General features: G+C 46.8%; 1 protein-coding gene across 1 annotated transcript in view; it reads left to right on the plus strand.

The window, feature by feature from the left end:
* CLPB (ClpB homolog, mitochondrial AAA ATPase chaperonin) overlaps positions 1 to 18228 on the plus strand; it is a 156229-nt gene that overhangs the window by 117112 nt on the left and 20889 nt on the right. The window contains exons 6-7 of the mRNA XM_006761033.2: positions 74 to 171; positions 13031 to 13145. Of these exons, the coding sequence (XP_006761096.1) occupies positions 74 to 171; positions 13031 to 13145 (213 nt within the window). The remainder of the gene's footprint in view (positions 1 to 73; positions 172 to 13030; positions 13146 to 18228) is intronic.

Here is an 18228-nt window from a genome sequence, read left to right on the forward strand (position 1 = left end):
ATCAGGGTTCAATCCCACTGATTGCTCACAGAGCCTCTGACCGCCTCTGACAACCTCTTTCTCCTCCTGCCAGGAGCCAACCCCCTACAGAGGAATGAAATGGGACACACACCTTTGGACTATGCCCGAGAAGGGGAAGTGATGAAGCTTCTAAGGACTTCTGAGGCCAAGGTAAGTCTCAGAGAAAGGAGAAGGCCTGTGGGCACTCTGAGGCATTTAATCTTTCACTCATTAAAGTATGTCAGGCTTCACACTTCCTTCGGTGATTATTGTCTGTTGAAAACAAATCCAACCCCTAGTCTCATCAAGAATAGGAAACTGTTCCTGTTGGAACCAGGAAGAAGCCTGAGCCACTTTTTGCTTCTGAGGATTAACCATCAAATTTAATTTTTGAGATGGTGGACCTCCTCGTTCCTCTTCATAGGAGGGGAGCTAGTGAGACAAACTCTTCAGCCCAGGCCTCATGTACTCTATAGCCTCATCAGGCGATCCTCTCCTTACTCCTCCTCTAGAGCCATTCTCTGACCCTCCTCCTCACACACACTCCAGAGAACCATATACAGTCTGAGACATCCCCGCAAACCTTCATCTTAATTTCATCCTCTCACCCAAACTTTCTAACTCTGTAAAGACTTTTCCCAGCCGTAACCGGTTTGGCTCAGTGGATAGAGCGTCGGCCTGCGGACTGAAAGGTCCCAGGTTCGATTCCAGTCAAGGGCATGTGCCTTGGTTGCGGGCACATCCCCAGTGGGGGGTGTGCAGGAGGCAGCTGATCGATGTTTCTCTCTCATCAATGTTTCTGACTCTCTGTCCCTCTCCCTTCTTCTCTATAAAAAAATCAATAAAATATATTTTTTAAAAAATAAAATAAAGACTCTTCCCAGCCACCAAGCTGTAGCTCAGGAACTACTTGGCACAATCCAAGAACTGGAATCACAAATCTCAGAGTTGGCAGGGACCTCAGAAATCATCAAGTCCAGTGATGGGAAATCATGCCAAAGCCAAACCAAGTAAGTCAGAGGAAAATAGAGCTGTTCTGGTTGAAAGAGAGGCAGACCTACTCCTTTCCTGGCCTATCCCTCCCCTCCTGAGCAGCCTCCTTGGAGGCTCTGCTGTGGGGCAAACATTTTAAATCTCTGAAATCAAATGACTCATTTTACTTCTAGAGAAATTGGAGCCCAGGGGTGTGATGTGGCTTGCCTTTGGTCCCAAAGTAAGTTTAGTGACGGGACTGGAACTGGAAGACCTGGTTCCTGACCCTGTCTTATGCTCTTTCCAGCATCATGGAGTCTCTTGTTGGCAAAGTGCCCTGAGATGATTCAGTGTAGCAGGTCCCACCTAGTGGCAAATACTCTCTGCCTTGAGAAAAAGCACTTAGGTCACTGCACTGAGACAGGATGTAGGCTGTGATCCCAGCTCCATCACTTACTGACTGGGTGACCTTGGGCTAGCACTTTCCCTCACTGAAGCTTGGTTTACCTCTGTGAAATGAAAACATTGGAATAAATTGTTTCTAAAGTTCCATTCAATATACGATTGCCTGTCTGCCAGTCAGGATAAACATATGCTGTTGTAACAACCCCAAATTTCAGTTGTCTAAAAGAACAAAGATTTATTTTTGCCTCACACTGCATGTTCATTGTGGGTCGGGAGGAGCGGGGGAGGGAGTGTGTGCTCTGCTCATTACAGGCACTCAGGGACCCAAGTGCAGAGCATCCATCCTGTGAAACGATGCTGATTGCATGGGAAAAGAATTTTCTGGAAGATCTTGCACTGCAGCTAAATGCACAGTCTGGAAATAGGACCCTCTACTTCCACTCACAACTCACTGGACATACTAATCCCATTTTCCTGCCCAATCACAAGGAGACAAGAGTGAACTTACCATGTGCCTAGAAGGGGAGAGCTGGAAATACTTGGTAACCAGCATTAACCACAACTTGTCTTCTTGGAATCCTTAGGAGACCATCTTGCAATGTTCCCTCCAGAGAATGAGAGGAGTTAGGAAGGTGGACTGGCTTTCACGGCACATTCCTAGGGGCACTTGGGACCAGCAAAGAGCAGAAATTCCATAGAGCAAATGCTCCCTTCCCTTTGTTCAGATTTCCTACCCCTAGGAGCAGCCCTTGAAGTCAGGTTAGCTTTCCCGTGTGCCTTAAGGAAATCCCTAAGCATGTTTCAGATAACCTTGGGGACTACGTCCCAGTCATAATTTCCCCTTTCAGGCCTAATTATTGTCCCCTGAGAGCAAGCACTGCAGTTGGCAAAGAATACAAATTATTTGTCAGGTGATGTAATATAGGTCAGGCTCTGTTCTGGTCATGTAAGGCAAGAGAATGGGCCTCTTGGTGCCAGCTTATGTGGACGGGTTAGAGCTGCTGAGGCACTCTTAACAGAATTTGGCTGCCCAAGAAATGGCTTGATGTTGGCCACGAGGCAGTTAACAAATGGCAGTTGCATTGCTCTGCCAATCAGACCCTTCTGGATCACAGAGAGCAACTGCAGACACTACCTTCTGAGTAGACTGAGTTCTTAGAGCAGCCATGGGCAAACTACAGCCCGCCAGCCGGATCCAGCTGTTTGAAATGAATAAAACTAAAAAAAAAAAAAAAAAGTCCGTACCCTTTTATGTAATGATGTTTACTTTGAATTTATAGTAGTTCACACAAACACTCCATCCATGTTTTTGTTCCGTTCCTCCGGTCCAGTTTAAGAACCCATTGTGGCCCTCGAGTCAAAAAGTTTGCCTACCCCTGTCTTAGACTCTCTGTAAGGAGGGCAGTTAGACTGCCTGAAAAAAGGCTGAAGGCAATAGGGTCATCTGGCCCTGAAGACAGATTGCACTTAGGCACAGGAACGGCTGTGGGTGGGAGGGGAGGAGATTCATTCAGCAGCAAAGCTAGGACAGAGCCAAGTTTAGTGGGTGGCAGCTGCAAAGAGGAGCTCCCTAACAGAGCTGCCCAGTAGAGGCTAGACAACTATTTAGACCCAGCCCTCGACTTCTGCAGCCTCTCAACTGGAAGACTGTTTTTTGTCACCTCTCTGTACTTGATCCCTTCATCCGGTCTGGACTTCCTACATTTGGAATGTCTAGCTGTCCGCTCAACATTTCCACCTGATTGCTCTGCTCTCCCATCAGATCCTAACCAGCTGAACTAGCCCTCAGCTCTCCCTGGATGTCAGCATCATTGTCTTTCTCTCAGTTGCTTAGCATCTATGTGGTCACCTATTCTTTCTGCTCTGTTTTTTTCCTCCAAGCTGCAAAAACTACCTCTTCAAAACTGTGAGGCAGAGTTTCTGGGGAAGAGCACTAGGTTAGACCTGGGTTCTGTCTCCCTCTGCCAGTAAGAGAGCAGCATCTGCTCCTGAGTTCAGGCCCTATATTTGTAACGTAATGACTCAGGCCTAGAGCTTGCTGAGGCTCCAGCCTGAGACTGCATCTCCTGGCTCTTTGTCTACACATGAGTTACCACCACTCTGACCTTATCTTAGTCCTCTTCTATCCACCCAGTATCCTCTGCCACCCAGCTCAGCCTCTTCCACCTTCACCTACCACTGTGTAGTCAAGTATGGGCTCCTTACAGAAAATGTGTAATTATAAAAGCTATCTGTCCCATCATAGAAAATTAGAAAGGTAAAAATAAGAGAATTAAATAATTCGGTACATATTTATAAGTGACATCTACATGCCACGCTCTGGGCTATGTGGGAAGAAGACAGATGGTGAAACACTGAAGGAGCTCACAGTCTGACAAGGAGACAGGCAAGCGAACCATGACACCACTGAAAACCCAGAGGTGGCCTCTGATCCTGCCTGGGAGACCAAGGGAGGCCTCCTGGAAGAGATGTCAACTAGCTAAATTTCAATTAAAAGCATTCTAGTCCTTCTACCTATTTGTAACCACTATTAATATTTTAAATTATTTTTAATAATAGTGAGTACCATTTATCAATGTATCCAGGCACTATGCCAGGTGCTCTAATATATATTTTTTCTAACCCTATAACAAACATATGAAGCAGCTCTTATTATTCCATGTTACAGATGGGAAACTGAAGGTGAAAGAAAGCAAGCAGGTGACTAAGAGAAAATCAAGTTGTTACAAATAACTATTGAAATATAAATAAGAGATTTCCTCTTATGATACTATACCTTTTCTGGACCATACCTATATATATTTATATAGGTGGACTTTTTGTATATATCAAGGATCTCAAACTGGCAGCCATATTTTATTTATTTATTTTTTTTAAAGTACATTTTATTGAATTTTTAAAGAGAAGAAGGGAGAGAGATAGAGAGCTAGAAACATCAATCAGCTGCCTCCTGCACATCCCCCACTGGGGATGTGCCCACAACCCAGGCACATGCCCTTGACCGGAATCGAACCCGGGACCTTTCAGTCCGCAGGCCGACGCTCTATCCACTGAGCCAAACCGGTTTGGCCAGCCATATTTTATTTTGCCAGCTAGAATTTTTTTAAATGTCAATATAATGCTTTAGAGCAGTGGTTCTCAACCTGTGGGTCGCGCCGCCCCTTTGGCAGTCGAATGACCCTTTCGCAGGGGTCACCTCAGACCATCCTGCATATCAGATATTTACATTACGATTCATAACAGTAGCAACATTACAGTTATGAAGTAGCAACGAAAATAATTTTATGGTTGGGTCACAACATGAGGAACTGTATTTAAAGGGCCAGAAGGTTGAGAACCACTGCTTTAGAGGTTGGAGCGTGGACTCTAGCCACAGGCCTTCCCATTCCCTATTGTATGTGCTTGTCTGTCAAATATGTATATTTTCTACGTGACTCTCAAAGTGTTTGAGTTATGATCTAGTTCATCATTTGGGATCTTGCTTTTTTCACTTAATGTTATTTCTTGATGACTTTCCTATTTTAAAATTATCCATTAGCCTATTTTTTTTATTCTGCCTTTCAAAAGGTGTTGCTTATCTAAAATTTCTGTTACCTTAATTGGCCCAAATGAGTTACTCCTCACTGTTAGTTTACTTAGTTCTCTCGGCCTCTTTGGGACCCCCAAGAAGATCCAGAGGTAGATGAAGCCCAGCTCCTGTTCCCTGAGTGGGCCATGTGAGAGAGGAGCATGGAGAGAGGAGGGTACGCCCAGCTCTAATACCCACAGACTGACTTATGCCTTAGGGGAGGGGTCTACAGAGATTTTGTGGGGCTCCAAGAAAGCATGGGTCTCCTCCAGGGTCTCCTCATTCTTGAGCATGTCAGGCTTCATAGAGAAGGTAGCCTGTGATCTCACTAGATCAGGGGTGGGGAACATCCAGCCTGCAAAATCATTTGGTCTGGCCCTGCCAAGGCATTAGGGGTGAGTTAATTAAATGTTTGACCAAATACAGCAGACTGATTTTTAAGTTAATAATTTTGTATGGCCCGCAAATGATGTTTAAATATCCAAATGGCCCTTGGGAGAAAAAAGGTTCCCCACCCCTGCACTAGATGGAGAGTTTAATACTTAAAGCGTAGACCATTTTCATGTCTTAACTAAGTGACGAAGGAGAGGTAGAAATATATCTCTGTGCACATGATGGCAGATAAAACAAAAATATGGGGAGCTATTCCATGATGAATATTCAGCTGAGGGGGACGTGCTGGTGCCAGCCCGCATCTCTACTCCCAGATCCTCACTCCACCGAGACTCACGAGGAATTTATTGCTCATTTTAATCACACCCAGAGAATGAATTGGCAGGAATATTAGGCAGATAGACCTATCATATATATTTTATTTGCATATCCCAGTGACAGAAGCACAAGCACATTTCCTATGTCTATATTTTTTCATTTGCTTCAGGGGTAGCTTGGGATGCAATGCTCCCCTGGGCCCCCCATTCAAGGCTTCGAGCCTGGGTGCTCCCATCAGAGCTGAAGAAAGCTTTCCAGGAGGGAAGGGGTGAGGTATGCAGGAGGGTAGGAGGGTTATGTTCCTTCTGGTTTAGGGTGAAAAGGGATTTCTTTCCTCCTTTCCAGCTTGCTCCCTGCTACGCATCTCATTTTGAGTGCTGGTGCCTGGCCCTGTGCTTAGCCCTGTGGGGATGAAAACACTATCTCACCTTCATTACAGGTTTACTATGGGCCAGACCGTGCTTTGCTTTATGGGGACAGGCTTTGTCCTTCCTTTGTTTTTACTTCTTAAAAACTTTTTATTGAAATATACTCGTATAAGGTACACATAATATTAGTGTAATAGTCAAGAAATAAACTATTACAAGCACGCAGAAGCTCACTTTCTACTCCCTTCCAGTATTCCCCATTCCCCAAGGGTAAAATTATACTGGGCTCTTTTATTTTTACATGATTTCAAAAAAGAGTACAATGACTTACTATAACACTTCATGCAGATCACCAATCATTAACATTTATTACATTTGCTTTATTACTTAAATATGCATAAATATATAGAGAGAGCTATATCTCTTTTCTGAATCATTTGAGAGTAAATAATACATTTTAAGCCCCTTTATCCTTAAATACTTAAATGAATTTTCAAAAAAAAGTACATTTTCTTACATAACTTCAGTACAAGCCTCAGAATCAGAGCATTATATTGATCCCAACTAATCTACAGATATTATTCAGATTTCTCCAGTTGTTCCAATAATTCTCTTTACAAGAAAAGAAAATTTGCCTAGCTGGTGTGGCTCAGTGGTTGAGCGTTGACCCATGAACTGAGAGGTCACACTTTGATATTCTAACAAGTACAAACCGATTATTTTGTAGGCTGTCCCTCAATTAGGGTTTGTCTAAGGTTTCCTTATAATCAACTCAGATTATGCATTTTTGGCAAGAATACCGTCTGGTGTTTGTTCTCAATAAATTCATAAGGAAGTCCTGTGTTAAAAGTAGAGGTAGGAAATTTGTGTTTTAAGTCTCATTTCCCGGAATAGACTCTGAACTCCCTGAAGGCAGGGAACAGGTCTTATCTCCAGGATGAAAGTGCAGGAGCTGGAGTCAGGCTACAACGGTTAGTGTTCTGTCTCTATTATCTGCTACCAGTGGAACCTTGCTTTAATTTACTTTACCTCTTTTTTTTTGAGGGATGAAGTCCTCTGAACTTCATAGGGCTGCAAGGATTAGAACAGCTGGTCCTAAGTCAGGCAAGATCACCAATGGATGCTAAAACTAGTGAATGGAAGTTTGAGGAATAACAGAATATTTACATTGCCTCAGATTTTTACCCCACAAGATACTTATTCATTACAAAGGGAAAAATGATAGAGGAGAAACCTGGCACCAACCACACCAAGTGATCAAAGTTAACGTCACCAGTTATAGGATACAGAGGATCAGGTGCCTCTTGGTTTGATGCACTGAGAAGAACACAACTCATTTTCTCACTTGCCTCTTCTAACCTTCTCTCACCAGTCTTGTCTCTGGATCAACCCAGCTATTTGCAGAGGAGTGATATGACCCGATTTACATGTTACTATTGCTCTGGCAGCAACAGGAGGATGGTCTGGAAGAGAGGAGAATGTAATCCGAGATACTGATGGTAGTGATGACCAAGTCTGATGGGACTGATGCCTGCTCTGTGCCCAGTCTTCCTCTCCAGGAATGTGTCCTTTATGAGCCAGTTCAAGAAACTTTCATTCCCGTCTCCTTTCATCTGCTGTGCATCCCTTAGGCTCCTTTGTTGGATCCCCTGAACTCCCCTTGTCATCATTCCTCCCACTCAGGGTTCTTTACATCATCCCCCTCCCTAGTCTCATCTGTTGCCCCTTGGTCCCTTTTGTTGACCTCCCCACTCAGCTCTCTGTGATCCCCAGCTTCAAGGCATAACTATGATGTGAGCTGGTGTTGGAGTCTAGGATCCAGGAGGATAGGGCATATCTGAGTCTGTGAGCAGCCAGTGTGTTCTGTGGCCCTGAACTCTCATGAGCGGCAAACTGCAGCTTGGCCTCTCTTCTCTTCCCTCCACCATACCTATCCCATTCTTGCCCAGAGTCTCATTATGCCTGCCACCCCCACCCCAGCTACCCTCTCAGTGAACACACTGCCAGGTTCATTATCAGACCTTTTCTCTAAGGGATGTCCAACAGTAATGGTGCCTGACATACCCCCTCTCCCTGTAACACTCCCCACCTCTGAGCGAGCCCAACTAGGCTTTGCCTCGGCCTCCCAGCCCTTTCCTGTAAATGCACTCACAGCCAGGAGGGGTGCCATGTTAAATCAAGAGTGATGGAAACCAGTGGCAGCAAATATCCAGCCAAGATGCAGCATAGGGAGCTGGCTGCTGCTGGCTCCAGGTGAGGGCTTCTGAAACTAATTGCATATGGCTTTTATTAAGAAGATGATCACTCCCCCACTCCTGCGCTCCTGGGTGGCTTCTTCCTAGTGCCTCTCAGCCCAGTACCCTCTGCTTCTGTAGGCTGGGTCACCTACTTATCTTCTCTTGTGGAGCCCTGTCAAAGCACGGCCTTGACCTTAGTCCCTTCCTCCCCATTTCCTCAAAAAGCCAAGAACAATAGTAGTCCCTATTTATGGAACCCTTCCCCAGTGCCTTCTCCCATTCTCCTCTCTCCTCTTTCCCAAGAAGAGTATATGCAAACCAAGTATTTTCCTTTTCTAGGTTCTTCCACTGGCTAGCTTTTCACAAGCCTGGGCTCATATAGTTAAAAAGTCATTCGTTCAGTACATTTTTTTATACAAAGCCTAGGCTAAGCATTAGGAAAAGAGAATGAATCTGTAACCTATCTGGTTTAATCTCAGTATCCTATACATTTTTATCCAAAATTCTGCATTTTCAAAAGTTTTTCTGAATAGATATTTAGGAGTTCATATATCTCCACCAGGCTGGTGGAGAATCGAGACATGCTTAGATTTAGGCTGTAGGTTACCTCTTTCCCAGGACTATCTGGAAAGCTCCTGAGAAACCACCCAAATCACAGTGTAACTTTTCCCCACCCTGACCCCCATAGAAGTTAAGGACCCTTTCTCCTTGCCCAAGAAAATAACAGGAATTCTAAGATAGCCTAAAATCGTGACTCTGAAGAAGAGTTACAGGAAGTAGAAATGTTTCCCTGGAGAAGACAAGGAGGCCATGAACATTGTACCCAAATCAACAAAGTGGTGACAAAGTCATGTTAGGCTTGGCATGCAGCAAAGGAAAAAGATATGTTCTATGAGGCCCCACAGATCAATGGAGGAATTCTGTACCACGTAACGAAAACTGATAGGCAGAGATGAGCCATAGTAGGTGCCCTCGGACCCCTGTTGGTGTTGGGACTGTGCCCTGTTGGGCTCCTAGGGGAAGGAGTCAGTGGCCACTTCCAGGGGAGTGGGGGCATCCAAGTGGACTTTGCTCCTGGCTTCTACTTGAGCCAGAGCAACCATTCTCTTTATGTATGGATGGAGCTCCACACAGATTACATTATTTTAAAGAGTTTTGGTAAATAGTTTAAATAAATGAATGAATGAATGAATGAATGGCACTGGGTTACATAACTAGTTATCCAAATGCAGTGAAGGAGAAGTAGCATTTATCAAAGGCCTTCCAAGGGCCAGCTACTGTGCTCTCCTCCCCTTGAGTCTCTTACATACCACTTCCACATACACATTCACTGTGTGCCAGAGACTCTGCCAGGTGCTTTGTATACACTATCTCATTTAATCTCCACCAACATCCCCAAGGATCCTGCAAGTTAGGTATGAGTACCAGCCCCATGTTATAAATGAGGAAAATAAATTTCAAGGAGGTAAATTAACTGCCCCAGGGTCAGCTAGCTAGTAGGTAGGTGAGGTGAGGTTTGAATTCAGGTCTGTCTGGAGCAAAGTTTCTTTGTGCCACATGCCTTGCGCCACTGTGAGCCAAAGGAGGAGCCAAACTTCAGATGGCGACAACTGTAAGAATTAAATATGGTGCTATTACCAATCAGAAAGAATATATGGCCCTAGCCAATTTGGCTCAGTGGATAGAGCATCGGCCCGCTGAAAGGTCCCAGGTTCAATTCCTGTCAAGGGCACTTACCTCAGTTGCAGGCTTGATCCCCAGTCAGGGTGCAAGGGTGCATGTAGGAGGCGACCAACCAGTGTGTCTCTCTTACACTGAGGTTTCTCTTTCTCTCTTTCTCCCTCCATCCCTCCCCCTTCCACTCCCTAAAATCAATGGAAAACTATCCTCAGGCGAGGATTAACAAAAAAAGAAGAAGAGCCCTGGCTAGTTTGGCTCAGTGGATAGAGTGTTGACCTGCAGGCTGAAGGGTCCCAGGTTCAATTCTGGTCAGGGCACATGCCTGGGTTGCATGCCCAATCCCCAGTAGGGAGCGTGCAGGAGTCAATTGATCAATGATTCTCTCTCATACCCTTTGAGACAGCATAGAGGGACCTGAAGAGTATTATACTAAACAAAATAAGCCAGTCAGAGAAAGATAAGTATCACATGATCTCACTCATATGGAATCTAATGAACAAAATAAACTGATAAACAAAATTGATCCAGAGACATAGAAGCATGGAACAGGCTGACAGATCTCAGAGGGAAGGTGAGGGTGGGGATGGGGAGGGAGAGATTAACTGAGGAACTTATATGTGTATGTATGCATACCCCATGGACACAGACAATAGTGTGGCGAAGGCCTGGGAGGGGCGGGTGTGGGGTGGCAGGGACCAATGGGGGGAAAGGTATATCTGTAATACTTTCAACAATAAAGATAAATTTTTTAAAGAATAAGAGGAAACAAAAATATGATGCTGTGTATAAAACGCTGAGTACAGTGCCTGGCCTACAGAAGCTAGTCCACAAATGGTTGTTATTTCATTCAGTTGGCAACGTGTATTGACTCTTTCTGTGAGCCCGGCCCTGTGCTAGGTGCTAGAGCTATAGAGAAGAATACAACTTCGTCTTTGTCACCAAGAACTTAATGGATTAGAGAAGAGAGAAACCGGCAGTCAAATAAGTGCTCCGCAGGGCCTGCGGCAGGCAGGAAGTCTTACAAGAGGGTTCTTAGACAATACAGTATTGAAGCTGAGATCACCAAGGCACTTGGAGGTGGGTGTGAGTGGAGGGACTTCTGTGGTGAGGGAGCAGAGTGAGCAAAAGGCCTAGAGGTGGGGATACCCATCACTGAGGAGAAGTGAGGACACAGACCCAGCAAACCAGTGAAGGCCAGTTTCCATCGCTTCGAGCTCCTTCCATGGTCTGCCTGACTGACTGTAAGCCGGCCAGTGCACTAGCTGGAGCTGTACCAGCCGGCCTGTGTATTTCTCACCATCAGAGCCTTCTAGCCTGGTGGACCGCGTGCTGAGAGGGACTGGGTGGGCAGGGAGGAGGAGGATGAGGCAGATATATGACTGGAGTCGTCAGAGCCAGGTGATGTATGTGGCGCCTGAGGGAGCTGCACAGTGACACTCTGGATTCCAACCGGCAAGCGTCGCTCCACTGGGATCGGCGCCGAATTATTGCTCCACATGAAACCCCAGGACTGATGGGAGCTTTCAGTTACAGACTGATAGCAACAACCAAAATTGGATTGTTTGCTATTTATTTTTTTTAACTTCTGTCAAGGTCACTACCGTAACAGGAAAACACTGCCCAAGCAGCAGGTATTTTTCATCCACTCTGCCCGCAAGAGCAATCTGCAACCACAACTTTTGTGACAGGGCCTTACCTTGGCAGCATGCTTTCTAGAAATCTGTCAGTGTTTAGAGGTCTGAGGGTAAGAGAGCCTCCTGAATTCTCTACTCCAAGACCTGCTTTCTTCCCCTGCCCCGCAGCTTCCATAAGTGCTTTCTCATGGTACCCGTGCACTCACCCTTCCCCGCTGGTCTCCATAGAGTCCCACAACTTCCACCTAGCCCATTACTCCAGCTCATGCAAGCTTCCCATCTCCCAGGAAGCCTACACCCAAAAAAATGTTCCATACTTTGTGTATCCTTCACTTCTTTTTCTGTACTCCTACACCACCCAGTCTAGCTGTTAGTTCCTCTTTATATTGTCATCAAATTCATTTTTGCAGTCATTCCCTAGATGCCTCTACTGTGCCAGGACTTGTGCTAGAAATAGTGAAAAATAGTGCCTTCCCTCAGGGAGCTCATCACTGATTTTAGAATACAGGCTCATACAACAAACTTGTTTTCAAGTAGTTGGAGGTTTTTTTGGGGGGTGGGGGGCGGGGTGGAGGAGGTGGTAGTGATAGGCACAGGGCTAGGAATGGGCATGCATGCTTTAGAACTGTGAGGAAATTGGATGGTTCTGCCTGAGCAATATTTGTGCACAGACCCTGCCTCACCTCCCCGGCCCGACTTTGAGCTCCTTGAGGGCAAGGCCTTGCTCTCCTCTTCTTCCTCGAAGTGTGACCAAGCTCAGGAGCTTCTGCCTTTACTGAGATGGACCACGTCCAGGGCCAGCACATGCCAAATATTCAGCACCACTAGAACCTCCCAGGGGGCAGAGCACAGTTCTCTTCCTTCTCCCCGCCCCACCTTCCCATCATGGGGCCCAGCACATAGCAATTGCTGAATAATTGTGTTTAATTGAAATGCAGTATCATTGAAGTGGAGGGTGTTAATAGCTCTGGTTTGAAAACCAAAAAGGTTTTCAAGAGAATAAGTGGAAAGAATATTTGCTGAGCACTTGCTACATGCCGGCCATGATGCAAGGCACATTATATATATCATCATGTTTAATCCCTCATTAATAGATAAAACTGAGGTGAAGTAACTTGCTTCAGGTGATAAGCATATTTTGTCAGTGATAAATCTGGCATTCAAACCCAGGTCTTTTGTCAGACTTCAGAGTCAAGGTTTAATTTAGTAATAGTACTTATTTTACTAGCAGAGTTAGCCAGCACTCTGAGCAGTGGCCACCTGAGGTAAGGAGATGGGGTGAGGGGTAGAACGAGAGGACTGAGGGAGGACTGGGCCTCCAGGGGTCATGAGCCAGAGCTGTGAATCCTGACCCCTGGGGAGCCAGGCCTGTGTTTTATCCCCTGGGTCAGGGATAGAATAAAACTAGGATGCTGCTGGGCCCGGACTCCTGAGCACCTTGCTCTCTCCCCACAGTACCAGGAGAAGCAGCGGAAGCGTGAAGCTGAGGAGCGGCGCCGATTCCCACTGGAGCAGCGGCTGAAGGAGCACATTATTGGCCAGGAGAGTGCCATTGCCACAGTGGGTGCAGGTGAGCATGGAAGATGCTAGCGATGAAGTGTACATCCTGATGTCACCATAACCATATTGCATATTATAACTTAACACTTTTTGACATACTTTCTATGTGCCAGGCATTGTAATAAGCTCTTTGCATGTGTTCTGTCATTTAATCCTCCCTTCCTGTGAGGTTGGTACCATTAAGTTCCCATTTTACAGATTGGGAAGCTGAGACACAGAGCACTTAAATAATTGCTCAAGGCTGCTTTTCCTGTGTTTACAATTTAACTCTGACTTTCATCTGGTCCACTGTTCCCCACGCCCCCAGTTTTCAGGTGAGGAAACAGACCCAGAGAGGAATGAGAGCTTGTCCATCACTAGTAATGTAGCAGCTGAGCCAGAACCAGAACTTTTGTCTTTTGCCACTGCCTCAGTTGTAGATAAAACATCCTGAACAAGTCTTGAGTGCTTTCTTTTTCACCTCAGAAGTCTTATGTCCCATACTTTGACCCCTGGGTGCCAGACTACCCACTGGTATAACCCCTAATCTAATAGCCCTCCTGCCCATGCCGAACCCACTGGAAAGAAATATAGGACTAGGGTCTGCTAAAGATGGTGGCGTCTCCATTGTTTTCTAACCCAGATGCATGACTCCCTGAGGGTGATCTCGAAGGCAGCAAGGGCAGCAGAACCCATGCCCAGCTTAGAAAAGGGGACATCCCCAAAGGCAGGCTCTCAAAGCATGATCTCTAAAGCAGTATCATCAACATCCTCTGGGACCTTGTGAGAAATGCAGATCTCAGGCCTCACCCCAGACCTATGGAATCAGAAACTGGGAATGGAGCACAGCAACCCATGTTTTAACAGTCCCTGCTGGCAATTCTGATGCTCAGCTCAAGTTTAAAAAACTCTGCCCTGCTCTGTTTCGGTCAGTCCCACTCATGTGTTGCTGCCTTTTTTCTCCAAGTATTTGGTGGCAGCAGATGCAGTCCAGCAACTGCCAAAGAAAATACCAGGTTCTTCTCACTGAGAAAGGAGACATCAGGCTGAACTTGTGGTGCTTCTCTGGGAAATTCTAGGGTGGCATTTTCAGTGCTAGGAAACCAATTAGAGGAGTAATTGAAAAGTGAAGGTGGTTGTCCCTGTGACACACAGAGCCCAGCCTGGTCTTCATCATTCTCACATATACCAGTGGGACTCATGTAGCTGCCATGAGCCCCTCGTCAGGGGCCTGACCTGATCAGCAGATAAAAGTGTCTACTGCCTGGCCAGTGTTGCTCAATGGTTAAGCATCAACACATGAACCAAGAGGTCCAAGGTTCGATTCCTAGTCAGGGCATATGCCCAGGTTGCGGCTCAATCCCCAGTAGGGGGCCTGCAGGAGGCAGCAATCAATGGTTCTCTCTCATCATTGATGTTTATATATACATATATGATTTTTGAGAGGAAGGGAGAGGGAGAGAAAGATAGAAACATTGCCGAGAGAGAAACATCAATCATCCCCTATTGGGGATCCAGCCCATAAGCTGGGCATGTGCCCTGACCATGAATCGAACTGGTAACCTCTTGGTTCATGAATCGACACTCAACCACTGAGCAACACCAATCAGGCCTATAAACAACTTTTAAAATGAAATTGGTCAAGATATTTTGGGTCTTATTGTTTTCACTTCACATTGTATTACAAGTACTTTATTTTATTAACTAGTCTTTGAAAATAAGAAGGCCCAAACCTCACCAAGCTGCCCTCCACCCTCAGCTACCACCTTAGAGGTGGCAACCTCCCACTTCTTTGTCAACATTGTGTCTGAAGTGGCAGGATGGGAGATGCTGGGAGCTCTCAGGGTTTGGAGAGACAAGGATTGGCCCATGGAGAGATAGATTACCTGGGCAGAGATCTAAGAGAGCATCTCCTGCTGGAGTCTCCTGTGCATTTGGGCCAGAACTGCCGCTGCCATCATAGTATTTTCCCTCTGCTTCTGACACGGCCCTTTACCAGCATGCTGCCTGCTCCTCTGACCTCTTGCTTCTCAAGTCTATAAGATACGAAGCTCCCAGAAGTAAGAGTTGGAGGGAGGGGAGAAGGACATTGAGATAGGAAGACTTCGCACTACCAATGTGGCTCAGTGGGTAAGTGTCAGCCTACGACCCAGGAGATCAAAGTTCATTTCCCAGTCAGGGCACATGCCCGGGCTACAGGATAGATCCCCAGCAGGGGGCAGGCAGGAGGCAGCCAACCAGTGATTCTCTCTCCTCATTGATGTTTCTATCTCTCCCTCTCCCTTCCTCTCTGAAATCAATACAAATATTTTAAAAAAAAGAGAGAGAGAGAGATGGGAAGACTTCAGCCAACCTGGGCTTGAATAGCAAGGTCAGCAGTTACCAGCTGTGTCACTCAGGCCAGTCACTTTGCTTCTCTGGGCATCAGTTTCCTCGCCTGTGTCCTGGGGAGCAGATCCAGACGGCCTCATTCTAAAGCTCCTTCCAGTGTGCCAGGCAGCACTGAATAAAAACCTGGTCCCTATCCTTAAGATGTTGACCGTCTAGGGATGGGCACTGTGCTCTGTAGGTCAGGCCCACAGCTGTCTCCTTCAAGCTGGGACTGACCCTTAGTCCCAGCCCCAGGCTGGTGTCTTTCCCTCATCCTACAGACCTCTGCTGCCCACCCATCTGCCTCCCCTTGAGTGGACCCAAGCAAGAGTAGATGATTCAGCTTCCCACCTCCCAAGGGCTATCAGAATGTCTGCCCTCAGTGCTTTCTTCTATCCAAAGCTCCATTCTGTCACCTAAAATCTGCCTCAGATCAGGAAGGCACTGCTCCTTGTCCTGTGGGATGTAAGTTGACCCTGTCATGGTCCTACTGACTCTGGAAAGGCCAGACGCAATTGGATCCTGGGCTCTGGGGCTGGTAAGCCATCATTACCTCCATTTGTAAGGCAATAACTATGTGCGCACCTTGCTAGAAGCCCTGAAGCTGGGGATCACACTGATAATGGCCAGATAATGCCCAGCTACCTACCCAGGTGGAGCCTGAGGCACTCTCTGGGTCAGGGTTTGTGGTAGGCAGGCAGCAGCCAGTGCCTCAGGACCTCAAGACTGAAGGAGGTACAAGAATGGGAGGCAGATGTAGAGGCTAGGCCAGGCCTCACTGGGTCCTCTAGGCTAGTGTCAGATGTGTGCTAGGGACTAGCTGGGTGGACCCTGGCACCCAGGGGTACCACGAGGATGGGCAGCCAGAGAAGTGCCGCAGAATGAATTGATTTGATAAATGGCCATTTATTACCCTCTCGAATTGGCTGAAACCAATTTCGGTCACATCAACCCCTGGTAAGTGCTGGGATATTGATTTGTGCAAAGTAATACAGTGAATTTATCAGTGTGATCCCCAGCTGCAGGGCTTTTCTAGCAAGGCTGGCGCGCAGTTACCACCTTACAAATGGTGGAGATAACGCACCAGCCCCACAGACCAGGCCCCTGTGGCCTCTCTGGTCTTCTTGGGTCACTAGAGCCAAAGCAGGGCCAACCTACATACCATAAGCCAGAGGCTTGGCATTGAAAGCAAGGCTTTCCTTCCAGAATCCAGAGCTGTTCCTGCTCATGGGGTAGGTGGGGATGCCCTGGAGTTCCAGAGCCTCTGTTTCCCACCATCCTCTTCAGAAAGGCAACTAGCTGTCTGTTCAGCACATTCAGCGCCAGACTCTGCTCCCCTCCTCCAACCTGCCCACCTCCTGTGTTCCTGTCTCAGTAAAAGCACCGCCTAAATAAAAACTTAGATGTTTTGTTGGCCCCTCCCTCCCTCATCAAATATTAAGTTCTATCATTCTGCCTCTTACATGCATCTTAAATCTGGCCCCTCGCCTCTGTTCTTAATACCACTGCTCTAGCTCAGCATTTGAACCACACAGTAGCTGCCTCACTGGCCTCTCTGCTTCCTTTTCTTCCGGTATAATTGCTTCTTCCTAGCTGGAGTGAGCTTTGTAACAAAGCCCCCTTTTTAAACCCTTTAGTGGCCCTTGTTGCCCTAGCCCAGCACACAAGACCCACCCCTGCTGTTGCCCCACTTTGCCCTGCATCCACCAGTGATGCCACCAGCCACCCTAGCCGCTTTTACTTTCCTGCGCATGCTTTGTTGATCTGCCTTCATTTGTTGATGCTGCCATCTGTGTGGAATTCCTTTTCTTTTGGTTCTTTCCCCACCCCAGCCCTGCCTGTCTCCCACACTCTGGCTGGCTTTTACTCAGTTCAGGAGCAATAATAGACTGTAGACTTCTGAAGGCAGAGACCATGGCTGAATTGTTTTTGTTTTCACAAGTTCTGGCACAGCACCCTGTTCAAAGTAGATGCTTAGTGCAGTTTGTTGAATTAATTAATTTGATATGGCCCTTTGTCCATCTCTGTGACGTGCTTTGAGAAAGGAGAAGCTGTACACCTGCTCTCTGGTAGTTCACAAGCATACTGAGAATGTGACTGTGGTGAAATAGTTCATTATAACACCCATACTACTTGACCTTCAACCCCTCCAGTGGACATGCTAGTCCCCAAACTTGCTCTGAACAGCCTTCTCTGGGCAGCAGATGAGCCAGCACACTTGGAAGCTTCCCTGTAGCTCCCTCTTCCGGGTGCCTGTCCCCAGTACCTTTGCACTTGGTCGCAGTTGACTCTGAAGCCCTTGAACTCCCTCAGAGAAGCACTACTATCCCAGCTGCTCTTCGGTGCTGAGGCTGGGCCCGAACTCAGAATCTCAGCATCAGCCACTTGGCACACAGTGGGTGCACCCTCCTGTCTCATGCTTCACTTCCCTCTTTGACTAATCCAAAACGTAATCTGCCCAAGCCCTGGGCCCTCCCTTGGAGTCCGAACTATCCAGGTCATTTCTGAGTTGTGGGGTGGTAGTGACTACTTTAGAAACTGCTTATAGTTCCACCTCCACACTCAGTGGTTAGAGTGTCAGCTGCTCACTGAAGGGTCGCGGGTTTGATTCCCAGTCAAGGGCATGTACCTGGGTTGTAAGTTTGATCCTTAGTCCTGTTCCAGGCACATGCAGGAGGCAACCAATCGATGTGTGTCTCTCACATCTATGTGTGTCTCTCTCCCCCTTCCTTTTTCTCTCTCTC

Source organism: Myotis davidii, unplaced genomic scaffold (genome assembly GCF_000327345.1).
Source record: "Myotis davidii unplaced genomic scaffold, ASM32734v1 scaffold1377, whole genome shotgun sequence".
NCBI lineage: Eukaryota > Metazoa > Chordata > Mammalia > Chiroptera > Vespertilionidae > Myotis > Myotis davidii.